At 48.0% G+C, this 16,943-nt stretch overlaps 1 protein-coding gene across 1 annotated transcript in view; it reads left to right on the top strand.

The window, feature by feature from the left end:
* Positions 1 to 2,230, top strand: part of LOC308659786 (nuclear receptor ROR-beta-like) — a 61,034-nt gene extending 58,804 nt beyond the window's left edge. The window contains exon 10 of the mRNA XM_081313785.1: positions 1,198 to 2,230. Coding sequence (XP_081169911.1) covers positions 1,198 to 1,359 — 162 coding nt within the window. The 3' untranslated portion in view covers positions 1,360 to 2,230. The remainder of the gene's footprint in view (positions 1 to 1,197) is intronic.
* The last annotated feature ends 14,713 nt before the right edge of the window (positions 2,231 to 16,943 follow it).

Below are 16,943 nucleotides of genomic sequence, written 5' to 3'. Positions count from 1 at the left end.
TAATGGGGCTGTTAAATGAATATGTGGAAGATTAAGCAGAGCACAGAGTTGGGGAGGCCCTTGGAGACCGCGTCAAGGCAGCAAAATAGAATGGTTCAGCCTTTGGCTATGCAGCAGCCTCATGCAAGTGGACGCCATTTTGCCCCACCTGCAAGAAATTGTGGGTGCACTGAAAATGAGGGCCACTTCCAGGAGGCAGCCACATGTCCCAGGGAGACGTGGCCTGACCTCCTTCCCCAAAGTGAGGTCTGGAGTTCTTCAAAAGTTAAGTGTGCAATGTCTGACAGGCATTTGGGGAGTAGGCCCAAGGCCTGTGGGGTCTCGGAGACACAAGATGGAGAGGAGGGTGGGGGAGCCTTGTAGCATGGCTGCATTTGGTCATAAGGGTGAATGACTGCAAGAGCGCTACAGGGCCGTAACTTTGAAATGAAGTGGGGTTGTAAATAGCTTGGTGGGGGTCTTTTATAATAGTCATTAAGTGACCCTTCGTATCTCAAGGACTACTGCACAGGTAGTCCTCGATTTACAATCACAACTGGGATCAGAATTTCTATTGCTAAACAAAGTGGTTGGTAAGTAAATCGTGCCTGATTTACAACCTTTTTTTCCCATGGTTGTTAAATGATTCACGGTATTTAAGTAAATCACATGGTTGTCAAGGAAATCCAACTTCCTCTACTGATTTTGTCAGAACCTGGTGGGAAGGTTACAAATGGCCCAAGACACAGCAATTGTCGTAAATCCAGGCTGGTTGCCCAGTGCCCAAATTTTGACCATGTGAGCGTGGGGATGCGACAGTGGATACAATTGCAAGGACTGGTTATTAGCCACTTTTGCAGTGTCATTGTAACTTTAGTCACTAAAAATGGTTGTAAGTTGAGGACTATCTGTATTTTTTTCTTTTCTTCATTTAGTATATGCAGCGTATACGTTTGGTCTCCTCCCTCTATTTCTTCACAATTGGTCGATCTCACTGTGAGCCCTGTAATCTAACCCCAGTTTTTCCCCAACTGTATTCTGAGTTTCAGTGGAGGAACTTGATGGAGTTTCATGAGAGGAAGGGAGGGAAACATTCAAAAACAGCCAAATTTCTATCATGGAGTTTTGCTTCTGAATCAGCAGCAGGAGTTCCAGATTTTGTTTTTTCAATTAACAACCTCCAAGGTCCCTGCTCTAACCCATCTCCTTTTCCCACAGATGGTTGCCAAGCTCCCCTTGATGAAGACCATCTGCAGCCTTCACTTAGATAAGCTGGAACTTTTCCACCTTGTCCATCCCGAGACGGCCAAAAATTTCCCTCCCCTCTACAAAGAAGTGTTCAATTCGGAGTTCCATTACAGCAGCCCTCAGGAGAGCTAAAGCAGAATTCGCAGAGCAAAAAAATTTTTATGGCTTCCGGAATGGGGAAAGCAGACTAACCCCTGTGGTTTATTTTAAATCAAGGATCAACCACAAGATCACGTGGCCCTGGCTTTCCTCCTCAACCTCTTGCAGTTGATCTGTGGTGATCTGCAGTCACTGTTGAATGTAATTGCACCTTTTTAAGGATCCAGCGGACTTTGGGCATACTGGTGAAATGAATGTGAAATGACATTCGGTAGAGAATATCCCACATTAATACTGTTATTAAGAATTCCTATCCTTCCCTCAAAAGCATGTTTCAGCAGAACACGTTTCTCTGCCCTGGCATGTGAATACATCCACCCAAACTCATGAGACTTACAGCCAGCTGATGCCCAACCAAAAAACGCCTCTTTAGGCCCAGCTGTGTGGATAAATATTGTATATTTTTCCTGGTTTCTGCTTTTCCTTGGCATGGTTCGAAGGATAGGACACTGGACGTACAGAAGGAAAACCAGACCTTGTGGACTTGTTCAACATGAGGATGGAAATCTATGGGAAGAGAAGAAGACACAAACGCACACATACACAGAGATTACACTCCTGCCAGATAATGGGACAGAGGTGGTGGTGGGGAGAAGGATATGTGGGGAGAAAAGAACTTTTAATTTAATTGTGTTTCCGACTCTCGGGGGCAGCTGGAGGGCTGGACCCTCTAAGAGGGGGAAAAAAAGGAAGTGTAAAGTTCGTAGCAAACCAGGATGTATTTCTCATCAACAAACACTGCTGCTATCAAAGTAACTGGAAAAGCATCAGTTTAAAGAAAAACACGGATGGCCTCTGGATGACATTGGACTTTAGTGGCCATTATCCTCAGTGATTGGCCTGGCTGGGGAGGATGGATGCTGGAGTTAAACCATACCTGGCTGCCAAGCTAGATGAGGAATGATCCAATGGCTTCTAAAGCAGTGCTTTTTTCAAACTTGGCAAGTTTTAAAATATGTGGACTTCAAATCCCAGAATTCCCTAGCATATCTTAATCTCCCAGGTTCAAAAATGCTGTTCTGTAGCAATCAGTCCCTCTCTGCCAAGACTGCTGCTACATCATGTTTGTTTTTTCTCCCTATAATATAAACCCTTTGGGAGCCCAAGAAAGTTTCATTCAATGTTTCATTCATGTGCAGGAGCCCATTAGAAGGAGACCTTGCTTGGTATCGGTTCACCACATGAATGATGAACAGGCCTGCCTTCCTTCGGGCCTGCGCCATACTGTAGAATCAACCAGATGATAAAAAGACCCACCCAATAGCTCACATTTGCAGGGTAGTTATTTTTCTCCTGTTCAAACTCAGCGGCACCTCCAACACCAGCTTAAATGGCATGGCTGTTTTCTTCAAACTAATGGCGAACCTGTTTAACCTTTCAGATGCTGCTAGAAGCCCAAACAAATTGTCCTAAGACAGCCACAGTTGGGACCAGAATTTTTGTTTCTAAGCAAGGCGGTTGTTAACTGAATCGTGCCCAATTTTGCAACCGTTTTTGTCATGGTTGTTAAATGTCTCGCTGCGGTTGTTAAGTGAATCCAGCTTTGTCTATGGACTTTTGTCGGAAGCCAATTGGGAAGGTTGCAAATGGCAATCACATGACCCAGGGCCAGTGCAACCGTCATAAATCCCATGCTGGTTGCCAAGTGCCCAAATTTTGATCACGTGACCATGGGAACGCTGTGATGGTCTTAAGTGGGAGGACTGATTATAAGTCTCTTTTTCAGTGCTGCAACTTCAAATGGTCACTAAACGAATGGTTGTAAGTCAAGGATTACCTGTACCCTGTTGGTCCTGTTTGGTGGTGTTTCTAGCAGTGGTAGCTTTACAGTTTATGGAGGGCCATCAATTCCTAAATCCCTAAAATTAGCAATGTCTTCTATTCTGGAATGAAGGAGAGAATGGATTCAGCTCTCTGAATCAGGTTGCGGGGTATAACCTCTGCTACCTTCAGCAAGGTGGGTAATCCTTGATTGACACCCCAACATTTCCATTGTTAAGCAAGACAGTTGTTAAGTGAGCTTTGCCTCATTTTACAACCTTTATTGCCACAGTTATTAAGTGAATCATTGCACTTCTTAAGTTCGTAAGACAGTTGCTTAGTGAATCTGGCTTCCCCATCAACTTTGCTTGTCAGAAGGTCACAAAAGTTGATCACATGGACACTGCATCATAAATATGAATCCGTTGCCCCATGGGGATGCTCTAGCGGTGATGAATGTGGGAAACGGTCCTAAGTTACTTTTTAAGTGACATTGTAATTTTGAATGGTCACTAATCCTCACTACAAGTTGAGGATTACTTGTAATGGCTGCAGTGCCCAGATGCTGTAAAATGAGAAATCTAGGTGTTCAGAATTCCAGAAAATACTCCATTTTCCCAGCCCTCTGAATTATTCATTCGATTCGGGATCTTGCCTTTTGCTTCTCTAGTTTTTACCCAAGGCTGAGATCAGTTCTACATTCCCTTGATTTCAAATTCGTTTTTCCTTTTAACTTCTCCATCTGCAGCACAGCTTGATTTCTGGACAATTCAGTACAGACCTCTAGCAAGAAAGGGCTTTGCCTTTCAACGAAACAATGATTTCATTTGCTCTTCTTTTTTAACTGGTGAGCTAAATGCTGGGAATCTTTCAACACACAGGATATGAATCACCATTTGTATTTCTGTGGGTTGGGACAGTGGGGTGAATGGGTTCTTGGAGGCATAAAGGGGGGGTGTCTGCAGCATTCTGGTGGTGGGTTAGGAGAAGAAATTTAACACTGACCTTTAGTCGTGTAGGTCAGTGTTTATCAGCCTTACCGATTTGAAGATGTGTGGACTTCAACTCCCAGAATTCTCCAGCCAGCATGTTTCACTGGTGAATTCTGAGAATTGAACTGTAGACATTTTCAAGTTGATAAGGTTGTGAAACACAGGTGTATGTGGTGGACATGAATACCCTTATCTGGAACAGACAAAGCATCATTTACTTCAGAGAAACGGGAAATACTTCAAGGTTACATAACAATCTAACGTTTTTTTCCTTACAAATCATTACTTATGCTGGCAAACAAACTACATGTTTTAGGGTTCCTCTCAGCCTCCAATGCCATTCTTACTTTTTAAAAAAGTATACACTTTTCTCTTGACTTCAAAAGTTACAATTTTTAAGAATATTCTCCAATTAGTTGGCATGTGTTTCGTTGTACTGTGCCAAAATATCAACATGTCTCTATCCTATGATGAGATTGGAACTTTTATGGGGTTAAAATCCAGAGACATTTTCCATTTTCCCCCCTGCTTTATGACAGTTGGTCTACGAATTAAAATTTTCCAACCAACATGCACTGGGCTTTAAACATTAACCAGAAACAAATGTGTATTTTAGAGCCTATCAACAATAGGCAGGAATTGAGGCAAATTTTCCAACTTTGATGTAAGAAATTGATTTAATAATCATACCTTTACCCAGGGAACTAGAAGACCTATGATTTGGGGTGCATCTCTTAAAAAACAAAAATCTAAGCCCCTTCTTCAAGTATAGTTGCTGAGCCTGACTACAAGAAACCATAGCAACCAGTGCTTTTTTTGTCATAGAACGCACCGGAACGGAGTTCCAGCACCTTTTTTTTTGATGGATTTTCTAAGTTTTAAAAGTAACTTTTGAAAATTTGATGTTTGGTCCATGTGGACTTGAATCGCCCTGTTGAGTGTAGCAGGTTGGCGGGAAAATCATTAAAACGGTGCATGCAGGCTGCTTGTGTGTTGAGTCCGATGCATGTGTACTTTGTCCGTACTGGTTGTGATGGCGCTGCTCGGCTTGTGGCACTGCTCGGCTTGTGATTGTGTGGTCGCATGCTGAGTGCGGCGGCCATTATGTTTCGTTATACAACTGGTGTGTGTGTGTGTGTGTGTGTGTGTGTGTACAGTAATTGACTACACGCGAAAGGTAAATAATTTCTTTATTTTAAAAAATTGTTGGTGAATTGAAAATCTTTTTAAAGTTTTTAGTGTAAAAGTGTGACCCCAAATTTAAAAATGAAAAAAAAAACTAATTACATCTCGATCAGTGGTCTTACTAAGAACTGAATATATAATTTTCATAAATAAAACAAGATGTGTGTTCCGGCACCTTTTTTCTTACAAAAAAAGCACTGATAACAACCAAAATTGTTTAAAACAAGCATAGATTTGTAGAATAGATAATCCCTTTTTTAGTTGTTAAGCATCCAAAATCTGGAATTTGATTCTGAGCAATAAAATGGTGAGAGTTCAGGAGAGAATTACTTATTGTGAAACTCAGCACCTCTGTACATACCTGTTCATTTCTGGAATGTGATTGTTTGAGTACATCTTCTCAAATTCTAGAAAGCAAAAATGATTTATTTTTCTAGCCCATGATTCACTGTGGACCTGAAAAATAGGTTACAAGGAAAGAAAACTTAGTGGGCAACAGTTTTTCAGGAATTTATAAAGATGACGTGAATTTCCAGGCCATACATTGAGGGGTCATTCCTTCCTAAATGATGCTTTCTATATAGTTCTACATAAACACATGCATATATATCTATATAATTCTTTTTTTAAGAAAAAATGAAAGCTTAGATGTGCATTTTATCACCTCTAGAACCCTCACACTATGTATGAAGAGAAGAAAAGGTTGATTGGTATAAAGTATATTTGTGAATATTGGTGCAAACAGAAAAATACATACATCTGCAGCCCGGTTTTCATGCTTTATGTTTTGAATGAAACATATGGTACCATAAGTGTGCATTTATTAAACTATATGGATCTTCCCAACCTGATGTCCTGCAAAAATGTTGACTTCAGGGCCCATAGTCCTCAGCCAGCAGGGCTATTGGAGTGGGGAAGGATACATCACACCACACACACACACACTAAAGGACAGACAAGAAAATAATTTTAGAGTTAGGGTGAAGAACAGCTTCTGTTTGCATTGAATGTTTTGTTGTGTAAAATGGTAATTTCTATTTTTTTAAAGGAAAAGAAGTCCTATACTTTCTATTAGGGGCCAATTTGCTTTGAAACAAGAAAGCTTACAGTAAATATTTATTTAAAAGCGGGGAGGGAGAGGGAGCAGCGCAGAAAAACAGGACTTTTTCATAAAACTTAAAAAAATGTTATGTATTTAAATAAAATGTTTCGATAAGATGTCTAGAAAGATAGATGTATACAGTATTACACAAGAACGTTCAAGTCGAGCAAAATAAAAATGGTTTACGGAGTGGAAAAATGGGATCGAGTGTTTTTTTCCCCCACTTTTCCTTGTGTGTGTTTTTTTTAAAAAAAAATAGCTACAAATAACTGCTCTTCAGTGTGTAGCATGAAACAATGATGAATTCATCACTGTATGAGCTATAAAGTGCCATCAGTTATATGGTATTCACATATTGTGCTAAACCAGCTGTTTGTTTATTCAATTTTTATGCCGCCTATCTCACTGTTGCAGCAACTGTGGGAAGCAGTTTTTCGTTTTAGTTTCTTCCATTAACTGTATGGTTCCTTAAGTGGAGCTGGATTCATACATCCCGACATTGTTGAAAGCAGTGTTTTTCAACCTTGGTGACTTGAAGATATGTGGACTTCAACTCCCAGAAATCCCCAGCCAGCCATTTTGGGGACATTCTTGGACAGAAAGTATTTGCCTGTCTAGAGTTATTTGTCCCGTCTCTAGTCATGCTGGCCACATGACCACGGAGACGTCCTCGGACAAGCGCTGGCTCTTCGGCTTTGAAACGGAGATGAGCACCAGCCCCTAGAGTCGGAAACGACTAGCACGCATGTGCGGGGGAAACTTTACCTTTACCTTTTTACAGTAGTTGTGCACGTTCAGCTCCACGGCCCTCTGTCACACCACCCCCACTAGGAATGGAACTGATTTAGCTGTAAAACGTAAGGTATTGCCTGCAAATAGTAGAATCTTCGGCTTGGCATCCTATTATTATTCCATCAATGTGTTAACATTTCTAGTTAAGTGAGCAAGAATTGTAAAGCTACATTAAAATTAATTACAATAGAAATAGAAATAGAATAGAGTGGAATGGAATGGAATGGCATAGAGCTGGAAGGGACCTTTGAGGTCTTCTAGTCCAGCTCCCTGCTCAAGCAGAAGAACCTATACCATTTCAGACAAGTGACTGTCTAGTCTCTTCTTAAAAACCTCCACTGTACATACAAACAACAGAGTGATAAGTCATAGATCATAAGATACAAACAACAATTGATAAATCATAATATACTGAGCTTGTCAATCAGAAGGTCGGCAAAATATCTGCGAATTCCTCACATACTGATGCCAAGTTCGCCGCTTGTGTCCGGTGGATTCCAGTTACTTGAATGCCCAGTGCATCAAACCAATCAAGCCCTATGAAGCTTGTTTTCTGGCCCTCCACCACAATCACATCTATGGGTCCTGAAAACCCCTTGAATTTGATGGCCAAAGTGACCTTGCCCTTGACAGCTACTAGGGAATTCTGGAAGTCAGTTAGAATGATGTCGGATGGCCTAAGCTTGGCCCATCTCTTGCTGTGATTGCACACAAACCAGAAAGTCTCCAGGGAAATAATGGATACAGCTGAACCAGTGTCCAGTTCCATCCTGCAAGGTATGCCTTGTAGCTCGACTTGAAGCCAAAGTTTTGGCTTAAGGGGGCAGCGAGCTCCAGTGCGGCAAACACTCCGACAACTGGAGCAGAACCCTACTCTATGCTGCCCCGATACCTCTCCTGATTGGATTGTCCGATTGGTGGTCCTTCTGGCGACCTCTACAGACTGCTGCGATGTGGCTGGTTTTCCTGCAGGCCCAACACGTGGCTGTCCAGAACCGGCAGTCCGCTTGTTGAATGAACCTTTATTGTCAAAGTACAACCATGTATACATTGAGATTAGCTGAGCCTCCCTTCGTGCTCCCACCCCCCAACTCACAGTGACAACAAACCCTCCAACTTATTACACCATGTGAGCTAATTGCCCAACGCACCGGCCTCGCAAGTCAATCACGCATAAAGTTTATAAAAATTATTTAATTTAATTAATTTAATTTTAATTTAATTTAATTTAATTTATTGAGATTTTTATACCGCCCTTCTCCCCAAAGGGACTCCCGTTCAAAAGCCTAACAGCCCATGGATAAAAGCTGTTCTTCAGCCTGTTGGTGCGGCTGGCTGTACTCCTATATCTCCTACCCGATGGTAGGAGAGTAAAGAGATACCGTCCAGGGTGTGAGTCATCCCTGAGAATTTTCCTTACTCTTCCAAGGCAATGAGCCCTGGCGATGTCATCCAGTGGTGCCAGGGGACAGGCCACAATGTCTTGTGCTGTGCTCACCACCCTCTGTAATGCTTTCCTATCCGCGGCTGTCAGACCAGCATACCAAACCACAATACCATACGAGAGGACACTCTCTATAGTAGACCGGTAAAAGAAGGTCATTAGCCGTAGTTCTACCCTGTTCTTCCGCAAGACTCTGAGAAAGTGAAGCCTCTGTTGGGCCATTCTAGCCACCTAGGTTGTATTAACTTTCCAGGTCAGATCTTCACAGAGGTAGACTCCCAGGAATTTAAAGGAGGAAACTCTCTCCAAACAGTCCTCCCCGATGTAAAATGGGGCAGGTTCCTCCTTTTTCCTCCATAGGTCTAGCACCATCTCTTTTGTCTTGCCGATGTTCAGGTGCAAGTTGTTGTTACAGCACCATATGGATAGTTTTTGTACCTCCGCCCTGTATGCTGTCTCATCCCCACCTGTAATAAGACCCACCATGGTAGTATCATTTGCGAACTTAATTATCGCAGTAGATGGGTCGGATGATACACAGTCATATGTGTACAAAGAGTACAGATAGGGGCTAAGCAAGCAGCCCTGTGGTGAGCTGGTACAAAGCTTCAGGGGGCTGGACAAAGCAGACCCGACCTTCACTGTTTGTAACCAGTCCCTAAGAAAATCTTGAATCCAATCACAGATGGCGGGGGAGAATTTCAAGTCAGTCAGCTTCTCAATGAGAATGCTCGGCAAAATGGTGCTGAGCTATAATCAACAAAAAGCATCCTGACATAACTTCCAGGTATCTCGAGATGACTTGCTACAGAGTGTAAAGCAGTAGCTATGGCATCGTCTGTCGACCTATTCCCCCTATAGGCAAATTGATGTTTATCAAAATCCAGTGGGAGGCATGTCCTGAGATGTTGGAGAACCAATCTTTTGAAGCTTTTCATGATTACAGACGTTAATGCAATAGGTCTGTAGTCGTTCAGGCACTCAACTGCAGTTTTCTTGGGGACTGGGACAATGGTAGCTGCTTTCAAGCACGATGGTACACATGTCGTTTGCAAGGAGATGTTAAAAATCCTTGTCAGGACCCCTGATAATTGGTCGGCACAATTCCTAACCACTATCCCCAGCACCCCATCTGGGCCTGCAGCTTTGCTGGGATTCACAGCCTTCAATACAGCTCTCACTTGGTGTTCACACAGGGTGAGTGGCTGAGAATCAGAAGGCCGGCCAGCAGAGGCTACGGGGTCTGGTCTTTTTACCTTGTAGCGAGCGAAGAAGATATTCAGCTCCTCAGCCAACGAGGCATCGGTGTTAGCCATGCTCCTCGTACCGTCCTTGTAGTTGGTTAAGTGCTGCAGTCTGTGCCATACTTGCCTCGGATCCTTGTCTGTTAAGTGGTTCTCCACCTTGTGTTTATATTGTTGTTTCGCCATCCTAATGCCTCTTCTGAGATTTGCCCTGGCCTTTCTGTATGTGTCCCTGTCCCCTGCCTTAAAGGCAGAATCCCGGGCTCTCAGGAGTGTTCGTATCTCTGCAGTCATCCAGGGTTTACAGTTCCTGTAAACTGTTGGTGGCAGCCGCCACAGCCCAAACACCAAAGGAAGGGAACTGCCTTGTAAGGGGGCTTCAGTTGCTTGTCATGGTGCTGTTGAATCTTGTCAACTTCGTGGTTGGAGTCGACGTCTTTTGAATGTTCAGCGTCCTCGTGGTGGATGGCTTCCTTGTGAGGAGTGCTTTTGGCGGGCCACAATGCCTTCACGGCTCCAGCGGCGGCTTCGTCCGCCATGACTTCTTTTAAGGCTTCCTGGAGCAAGAGAGTCTCTTTGGCAAAAAGTTTTTGTTGCAGCTCTCTGCTGCTTAGTGCACAGATGAGTCGGTCTCGAAGCCTTTCTTCCAAGTCCGAAAATTGGCACAGGCACAAAGCTTGTCTCAACGCTGCAATGAATTCGGTGGCTGTCTCGCCATGTTGTTGAACTTGTTGTTTGAAGGCATGCCTCCATGCCATCACTGACAGCTTTGGTTGGAAATGGTTGCCGAGCTGTTTCTTCAGGTCTGCGTAATGGACTCCAGCTGCACCAGTGTGAGTAAGTTCTCCACGATGTCGAACGTTGCAGACCTGTAGACACAGAGGAGAGTTGCAGCCTTCAGGCCATCATTGGCGACTTGGTTGGCGCGGAGGTAGTTCTCTACTCTTGAAATGTAGGATGACCAACTCTCTGAGTGAGTGACAGCAAATTTATTTATTTATTTATTTATTAGTTTTTATAAACCGCCCTTCTCCCGAGGGACTCGGGGCGGTGTACAGAGGAAGGAAGGTATACAGATCGAACAATAAAAATAATAAGAAACACTAATGAACACAAACTGGGACCCCAATTAACGCTATCATGCCAGGCCAGCCTGCTGAAACAGGAAAGTTTTTAAGTCGCGACGGAAGGTACGGAGGTCAGGGGCCATCCGGATTTCTGTTGGTAAGGTGTTCCAGAGGGCTGGCGCACCCACTGAGAATGCCCTCCCCCTGGGGGCCACCAGCCGACATTCCTTGAGCGGTGGCACCCTGAGGAGGCCCTCTCTGTGGGAGCGCACAGGACGGTGGGGTGCTGACATCGGCAGAAGGTGCTCCCGAAGGTAGTCCGGACCCATGCCATGTAGGGCTTTGTAAGTCATCGTTAGCACCTTGAACTTCACACGGAAGGCAGCCGGAAGCCAGTGCAGCGCACGGAGGAGAGGTGTGATATGGGAGTATCGGGAGGCTCCCAAGAGTGTCCGTGCCGCCGCACTTTGCACCAGTTGAAGCTTCCGAGTGGATCTCAAGGGCAGCCCCATGTAGAGAGCGTTACAATAGTCTAGGCGAGATGTCACAAGGGCATGGGTGACTGTACGTAAGGAATCCAGGTCCAGATAAGGCCGTAGTTGGCGAATTAGTCGAACCCGGGAGAAGGCCCCCTTGGTCACAGCTCCAATGTGGTCTTCCAGGGAGAGCTGCGAGTCTAGGAGGACACCCAGGTTGCGGGCCCTATCAACAGGGGGAAGTAACTTGTCCCCAATGTTAAGCAGTGGGACGTTCTGAATCTCCTGGTTTCCCGGTACGTACAGCCATTCAGTCTTGTCCGGGTTCAGTTGAAGCCTGTTTCTCCCCATCCATTCCCGGACCGCTTTCAGGCAGCGGGACATCACGTCTAGGGCATCACTGATATTGTTTGGAGTTGAGATAAAAAGCTGGGTGTCATCAGCATACTGATGGTACCCTACTCCAAAACTGCGAATGATCTCACCCAGCGGTTTCATGTAGATGTTGAACAGGAGAGGCGAGAGGACCGACCCCTGAGGGACTCCGCAAGCGAGAGGCCTCGGGGTCGACCTCTGTCCCCCTGTCAGCACCGACTGCGAGCGACCCTGGAGAAAGGAGGAGAACCAACGCAGAACCGTGCCTCCCACTCCCAGTCCCCTGAGGCGTCGCAGCAAGATACCATGGTCGATGGTATCGAAAGCCGCCGAGAGGTCTAATAAGACTAGGACAGAGGAATGGCCCCTGTCCCGGGCTCTCCAGAGATCATTCATCAGAGCGACCAATGCCGTCTCCGTGCTGTAGCCCGGCCTGAAACCCGATTGGTACGGGTCTAGATAAACCGCTTCATCCAGGATCTGAGGAAGTTGGTGCGCCACCACGCTCTCAACAACCTTCGCAAGGAAGCGAAGATTGGAGACTGGACGAAAGTTATTCAAAGAGGATGGGTCCAAGGTGGGCTTCTTGAGGAGAGGTCTCACCACCGCCTCCTTCAAGGCGGTGGGGAAGTGACCCTCACTCAGAGAAGCAGAGATGACCGCTAGGAACCAGCCTCGTGTCGCCTCTCGAGCTGCATAGGCCAGCCAGGAAGGGCACGGGTCCAGTAAGCATGTGGAGGAGCTTAACCTTCTCATAATCCTGTCCACTTCCTTAGGAGTTACAGGATCAAATTCTTCCCAGATGACGTCGACAAGACTGTCCATGTCTTGTTCTTCCATCTCAGCCCAGTTGGAGTCCAGACCAGTTCGAATCCGAGCGATTTTATCCAGCAGATATTGACCAAATTCCTCGGCTCGACCCTGCAAGGGTTCCTCCCTCACCTCTTGGTTTAATAGGGAGCGAGTCACCCTGAACAAGGCAGCTGGGCGATTATCTGCGGACGCGATGAGGGTGGAAAAGTAGTTGGATTTTGCCACCCTTATCGCAGCGAGATAAGACCTGGTGAGGATTCTTAGTCGCAATCGGTCGGATTCGGATCGACTGGACCTCCAACGGCTCTCTAGGCCCCGTCTCCGACGCTTCATCTCCCGGAGCTCCTCGGTGAACCATGGGGCTCGCTGGGATCTGCGCCGGGTCAGAGGCCGCAAGGGTACAACTCGGTCCAGAGCCTCCGTGGCTGCCTTTTCCCAGGCTTCCACTAAGGCTTCCGCCGAGCTGTGAGCAGGGGGTGCATGCGAGTCCCTAAGCGCTGCCTGGAACTTATCAGGGTCCATTAGGCGCCTAGGGCGGTACCATCTGACTGGCACCGTGCACCCACGGTGGGGGGTGGCAAGGGGGAAGTCTAGCCGCAGGAGGTGGTGATCGGTCCATGACAGGGGCGTAACAGTTGTGGCACCCCCACCGACATCATCACGCCACCGTCCAGACAAGAACACCAAGTCTGGGTTGTGGCCTCTCTCATGAGTCGGCCCAGAAATTATTTGCAACAGGTCCATGGCCGTCATGGAAGCCATGAACTCCCGAGCCAGTTCGGACGATCCTCCCAGGGACGGTAGATTAAAGTCGCCCAAGACCATGAGTCTTGGGAATTCAACCACCAACTCTGAGAGGACATCGAGTAGCTCGGGTAGGGCCGCCGCTGCACGATTAGGTGGTAGGTACGCCAGCAGCAGACCCAGCTGCGCCCCTGGGCCGAATCTCAGTAGGAGAGACTCACACCCGACCATCTGAGGGACGGTGGTCTCTCGCGGGCTAAGGGATTCCCTGATGATAACTGCCACTCCCCCGCCCCTCCCATGAGCCCGGGGCTGGTGCAGTACCTGGAAACCTGGCGGGCAGAGGTCAACCAGAGGAACACCCCCCTCTGGGCCCAGCCAGGTTTCCGTGATGCAGGCCAGGTCCGCATGCTCACTCTCCAATAGGTCACGAATGAGGTGAGCTTTGTTGGCTGCGGACCTTGCATTCAGGTAGACCAGCCTCAGCATGGGAGGGTGCGCACCTTTGCTCCCGGGTCCTCCGGGGGAGAACAGAGGGTCGGAGCGTCTCACCGCCTTTACAGAGCGGAGATGACACTCCCGGTGACGATACGGCCCTCTGTCTGTGCACCTTCTGCCATTCCCCACCATCCTAGGGATGGGACGTTCGTCAGTACGCCACTGGGTGTTATCGGCGACTGGCCCTCGTTGTACGCCGTCGCGAACGGCCGTGGGCCTGGCATGCGTTATGGTGGCTGGAAGGTGTGCCTTTCCCGCGCAACCATAGTCTCCTCCCTCCCCCCTCCCTAACCCCACAAAAAACTTAGCTAAGAACTTAATCAGGGGCCTCTTGATGGGAATGTGCTGGAGGCCCCTGACCCTGCCCGGCCATCTCTCAGAGGCCCAGTGGTTGGGCCCGTCATCAAGATTGGATGTGATGAAGGCGGGTCGCACCCAGGAGAGTGGGGAACCCCTGAGGGCGTGCAGTGCTATGCTAGAGTATTGAACGGGCATAGTCACAGGTGGTTCCGGGAAGGCTGTCCCCTGGATGGTGAATTTGCAGGAGGGTCGAGCCGGGTAGGTGCGTATCTGGATCGTCGCCCTGCCACTGCCACTTGGCCGGGCGAACCCCCAGAAGCAGGCCACTCCTCATCCTCTCACGATGGGTTGTGTCTCTGCTTCCGGAGGTGGTCCAGAACGTACTCTGGGTGAGGCATACCCCATAGAGCTCTCACCACTATGGGGTAGCAGGTGTATGGCCCAGCCACTCTGCCACCGTGGCTAGCACCCAGGCCCGTTATGTCCTGTGGGGAGAGAATGGGCAAAGATGGGTGAGAATGGGCAGAAGGCAGGATGGAGGGATCCATTAACTGGCGTCAGCTCCGGTGGTTCAGCCGCCCCAAACAGTTCCCTCCCTGATCCTCTGGGCGTTGTTCCCGGCCGCAGTTCCATGGCCCCTATTGGTTGGGGACCGTCCAGAGCGTGGCATCTCAGAGGTACGGGAGTCCCTGGTGTCATGCCCCTGGTGTTGCCGTCTCCGATCAAGATGTTTCGAGGAGGTGGGTCGGGCCGTCGCCTCCATTGTCCAGCGTCTCCTTTGGTGCGCATCTTTCGGAGGCACCGCCTCCGGCCCCTCCTGGATGGCTGCGACGGCTGCCGTGGTCCAGGGGCGGGTCTCTCACCTCCGGCGCCGCCGATGCCTTCGCCTCCGCCACCCAGCTGGTCCAGCTGGTGCCGCCGTCGCCCGGGAGCCGGTGGGGGGGGGGCCGGGGCAGAGCAGAGCCTCCGGCCCCTCCTGGATGGCTGCGACGGCTGCCGTGGTCCAGGGGCGGGTCTCTCACCTCCGGCGCCGCCGATGCCTTCGCCTCCGCCACCCAGCTGGTCCAGCTGGTCCGCGGCGTCTCCGCTGATAACCTGGAGACGCCGCCGTCGCCCGGGAGCCTGTGGGGGGGCCGGGGCAGAGCAGAGCCTCCGGCCCCTCCTCGATGGCCAGGGGGGGGGGCCTGGAGGCGCCCCGCCGCCACCGCCATCGCCGTTGCCAGCGTCCCTGGATCCACGACCAGCCTGGGGGCTTGAAAAAAAATCGTTGCCGCAGCCGCTGCCATCCTTCCCGCCGGGGCCTCCGCCGCACAGCTGATCGGCGGAGGCGCCGCCCTTGCTCAGCAGTTGACAGCGGCAGAGGCAGGGCGGAGGGTGCTGGCTCCGTTATAACGGTCGCCAGCGGCCCAGGCGGCGGGGCAGGGGTGTCCTGGCACCCCTGCAGTTGTTCCGGGAGGCAGCGGGCGGCATAGTTACCCAGCTGTTTTGCCCGAAATTCTTGCCCCACCCCAGGGGTCCATTGACGTCCCTGGGGGGCTCCTGGGGGGACGCCTTACTGTTGGGGGCTACGGAGCTCTCCCCAGCGCGTCCGCCATCTTCGGAGCCGGCAAAAAAAAAAAAAAAAAAAAAAAAAAAAATACCTCGAGCTTTCCAACTTTCGCCATGGTGGGAAAGTCTTCATGGCTCGCGCCTCGCGTTGCCTCATCCTGCTTCTCTTGTAGGCCCTGGGACTGGTCCGCAGAGTGGTGTGGTCGCTAGCGTGGCTTGCTAGGCCGACCAAGGGGGGGGGAGCACGGCCCCTGCCAGGCGCTGTGCTGGCCTCACCTCCTAGTGACTTCCAGCTCTTCTGAAGAAGCAGGATCCCACCTTCGTTGCCAGTGTTGTGTAGTGAGTTCTTTGGAGGCAGTAAGCAAGATGAGAGGTTGCAAACAGGAACATTGCTTTATTGAGGCAAACAGGAACAGAACTCAAACAGAGGCTTCTGCGCAGCTACTTATACGGTTGGCCACTAGGCGGCGGCGAATAGGTTTAAAGGAACCCATTCCCATCCCAAATCTTCCAATGATCTTCTTGAAGACAGCAAGTCTGGCTTAGTCTCTGACCGTTACACAGACACACCAATTGAGCAACCTTAAGCAGCATTCAAACAGACACGTGAAACAGTTCAAGTAAAATCCCAATACATTACAGAAACACTAAATAAGATTTAGATTTATAACTGGATTAAGGGTCGGAACAAATTTGAAATATTGACTTTTCCGATAAGATTTTGGAATTAACTATAAAAAAACGAACAATTTCTTGTGGAAAACAGATTTTTAGCTATTCTGATTATTGTAAATCATTATAAAAGAAACTGAACACTAGAGGGGACCAAAGAGTTTAAGTAGAGAGAGAAAAATCAGTCTGATGCATTTAATAAGGACACAAATGTTATGATATCAGAAATATTAAAGGAGATCTTAGAATGGAACCAGAAACAATTGACTACAATATCAATACTGTCAGTAAATTAATGCCTCCAAAAAGGCGTAAGGTATCTTGGGAATTCTGACATTTCCCCCTCTTTTATTGTGTTGTATTCACCTATTTTACCCAATTTCTATTTTATCTACTTTATCTATCCAATTTTATTCAATTCTTCCCGTTCTTCAGCTTTTAAGTCTTCCTTTTTGTGACATTTAGGTTGTTCTCAGGGTTGCAGGGAAGGTAAGTTGGGGGTCATTGACTGTAATTAAATAAATCTTGATGTGTTTGATAGAAA

Source organism: Vipera berus (genome assembly GCF_964194415.1).
Source record: "Vipera berus genome assembly, chromosome: 1".
NCBI classification, from domain to species: Eukaryota; Metazoa; Chordata; class Lepidosauria; order Squamata; family Viperidae; genus Vipera; species Vipera berus.
The sequence above is the reverse complement of the archived record's forward strand: the minus strand, read 5'-3'. Positions and strand labels throughout refer to the sequence as shown.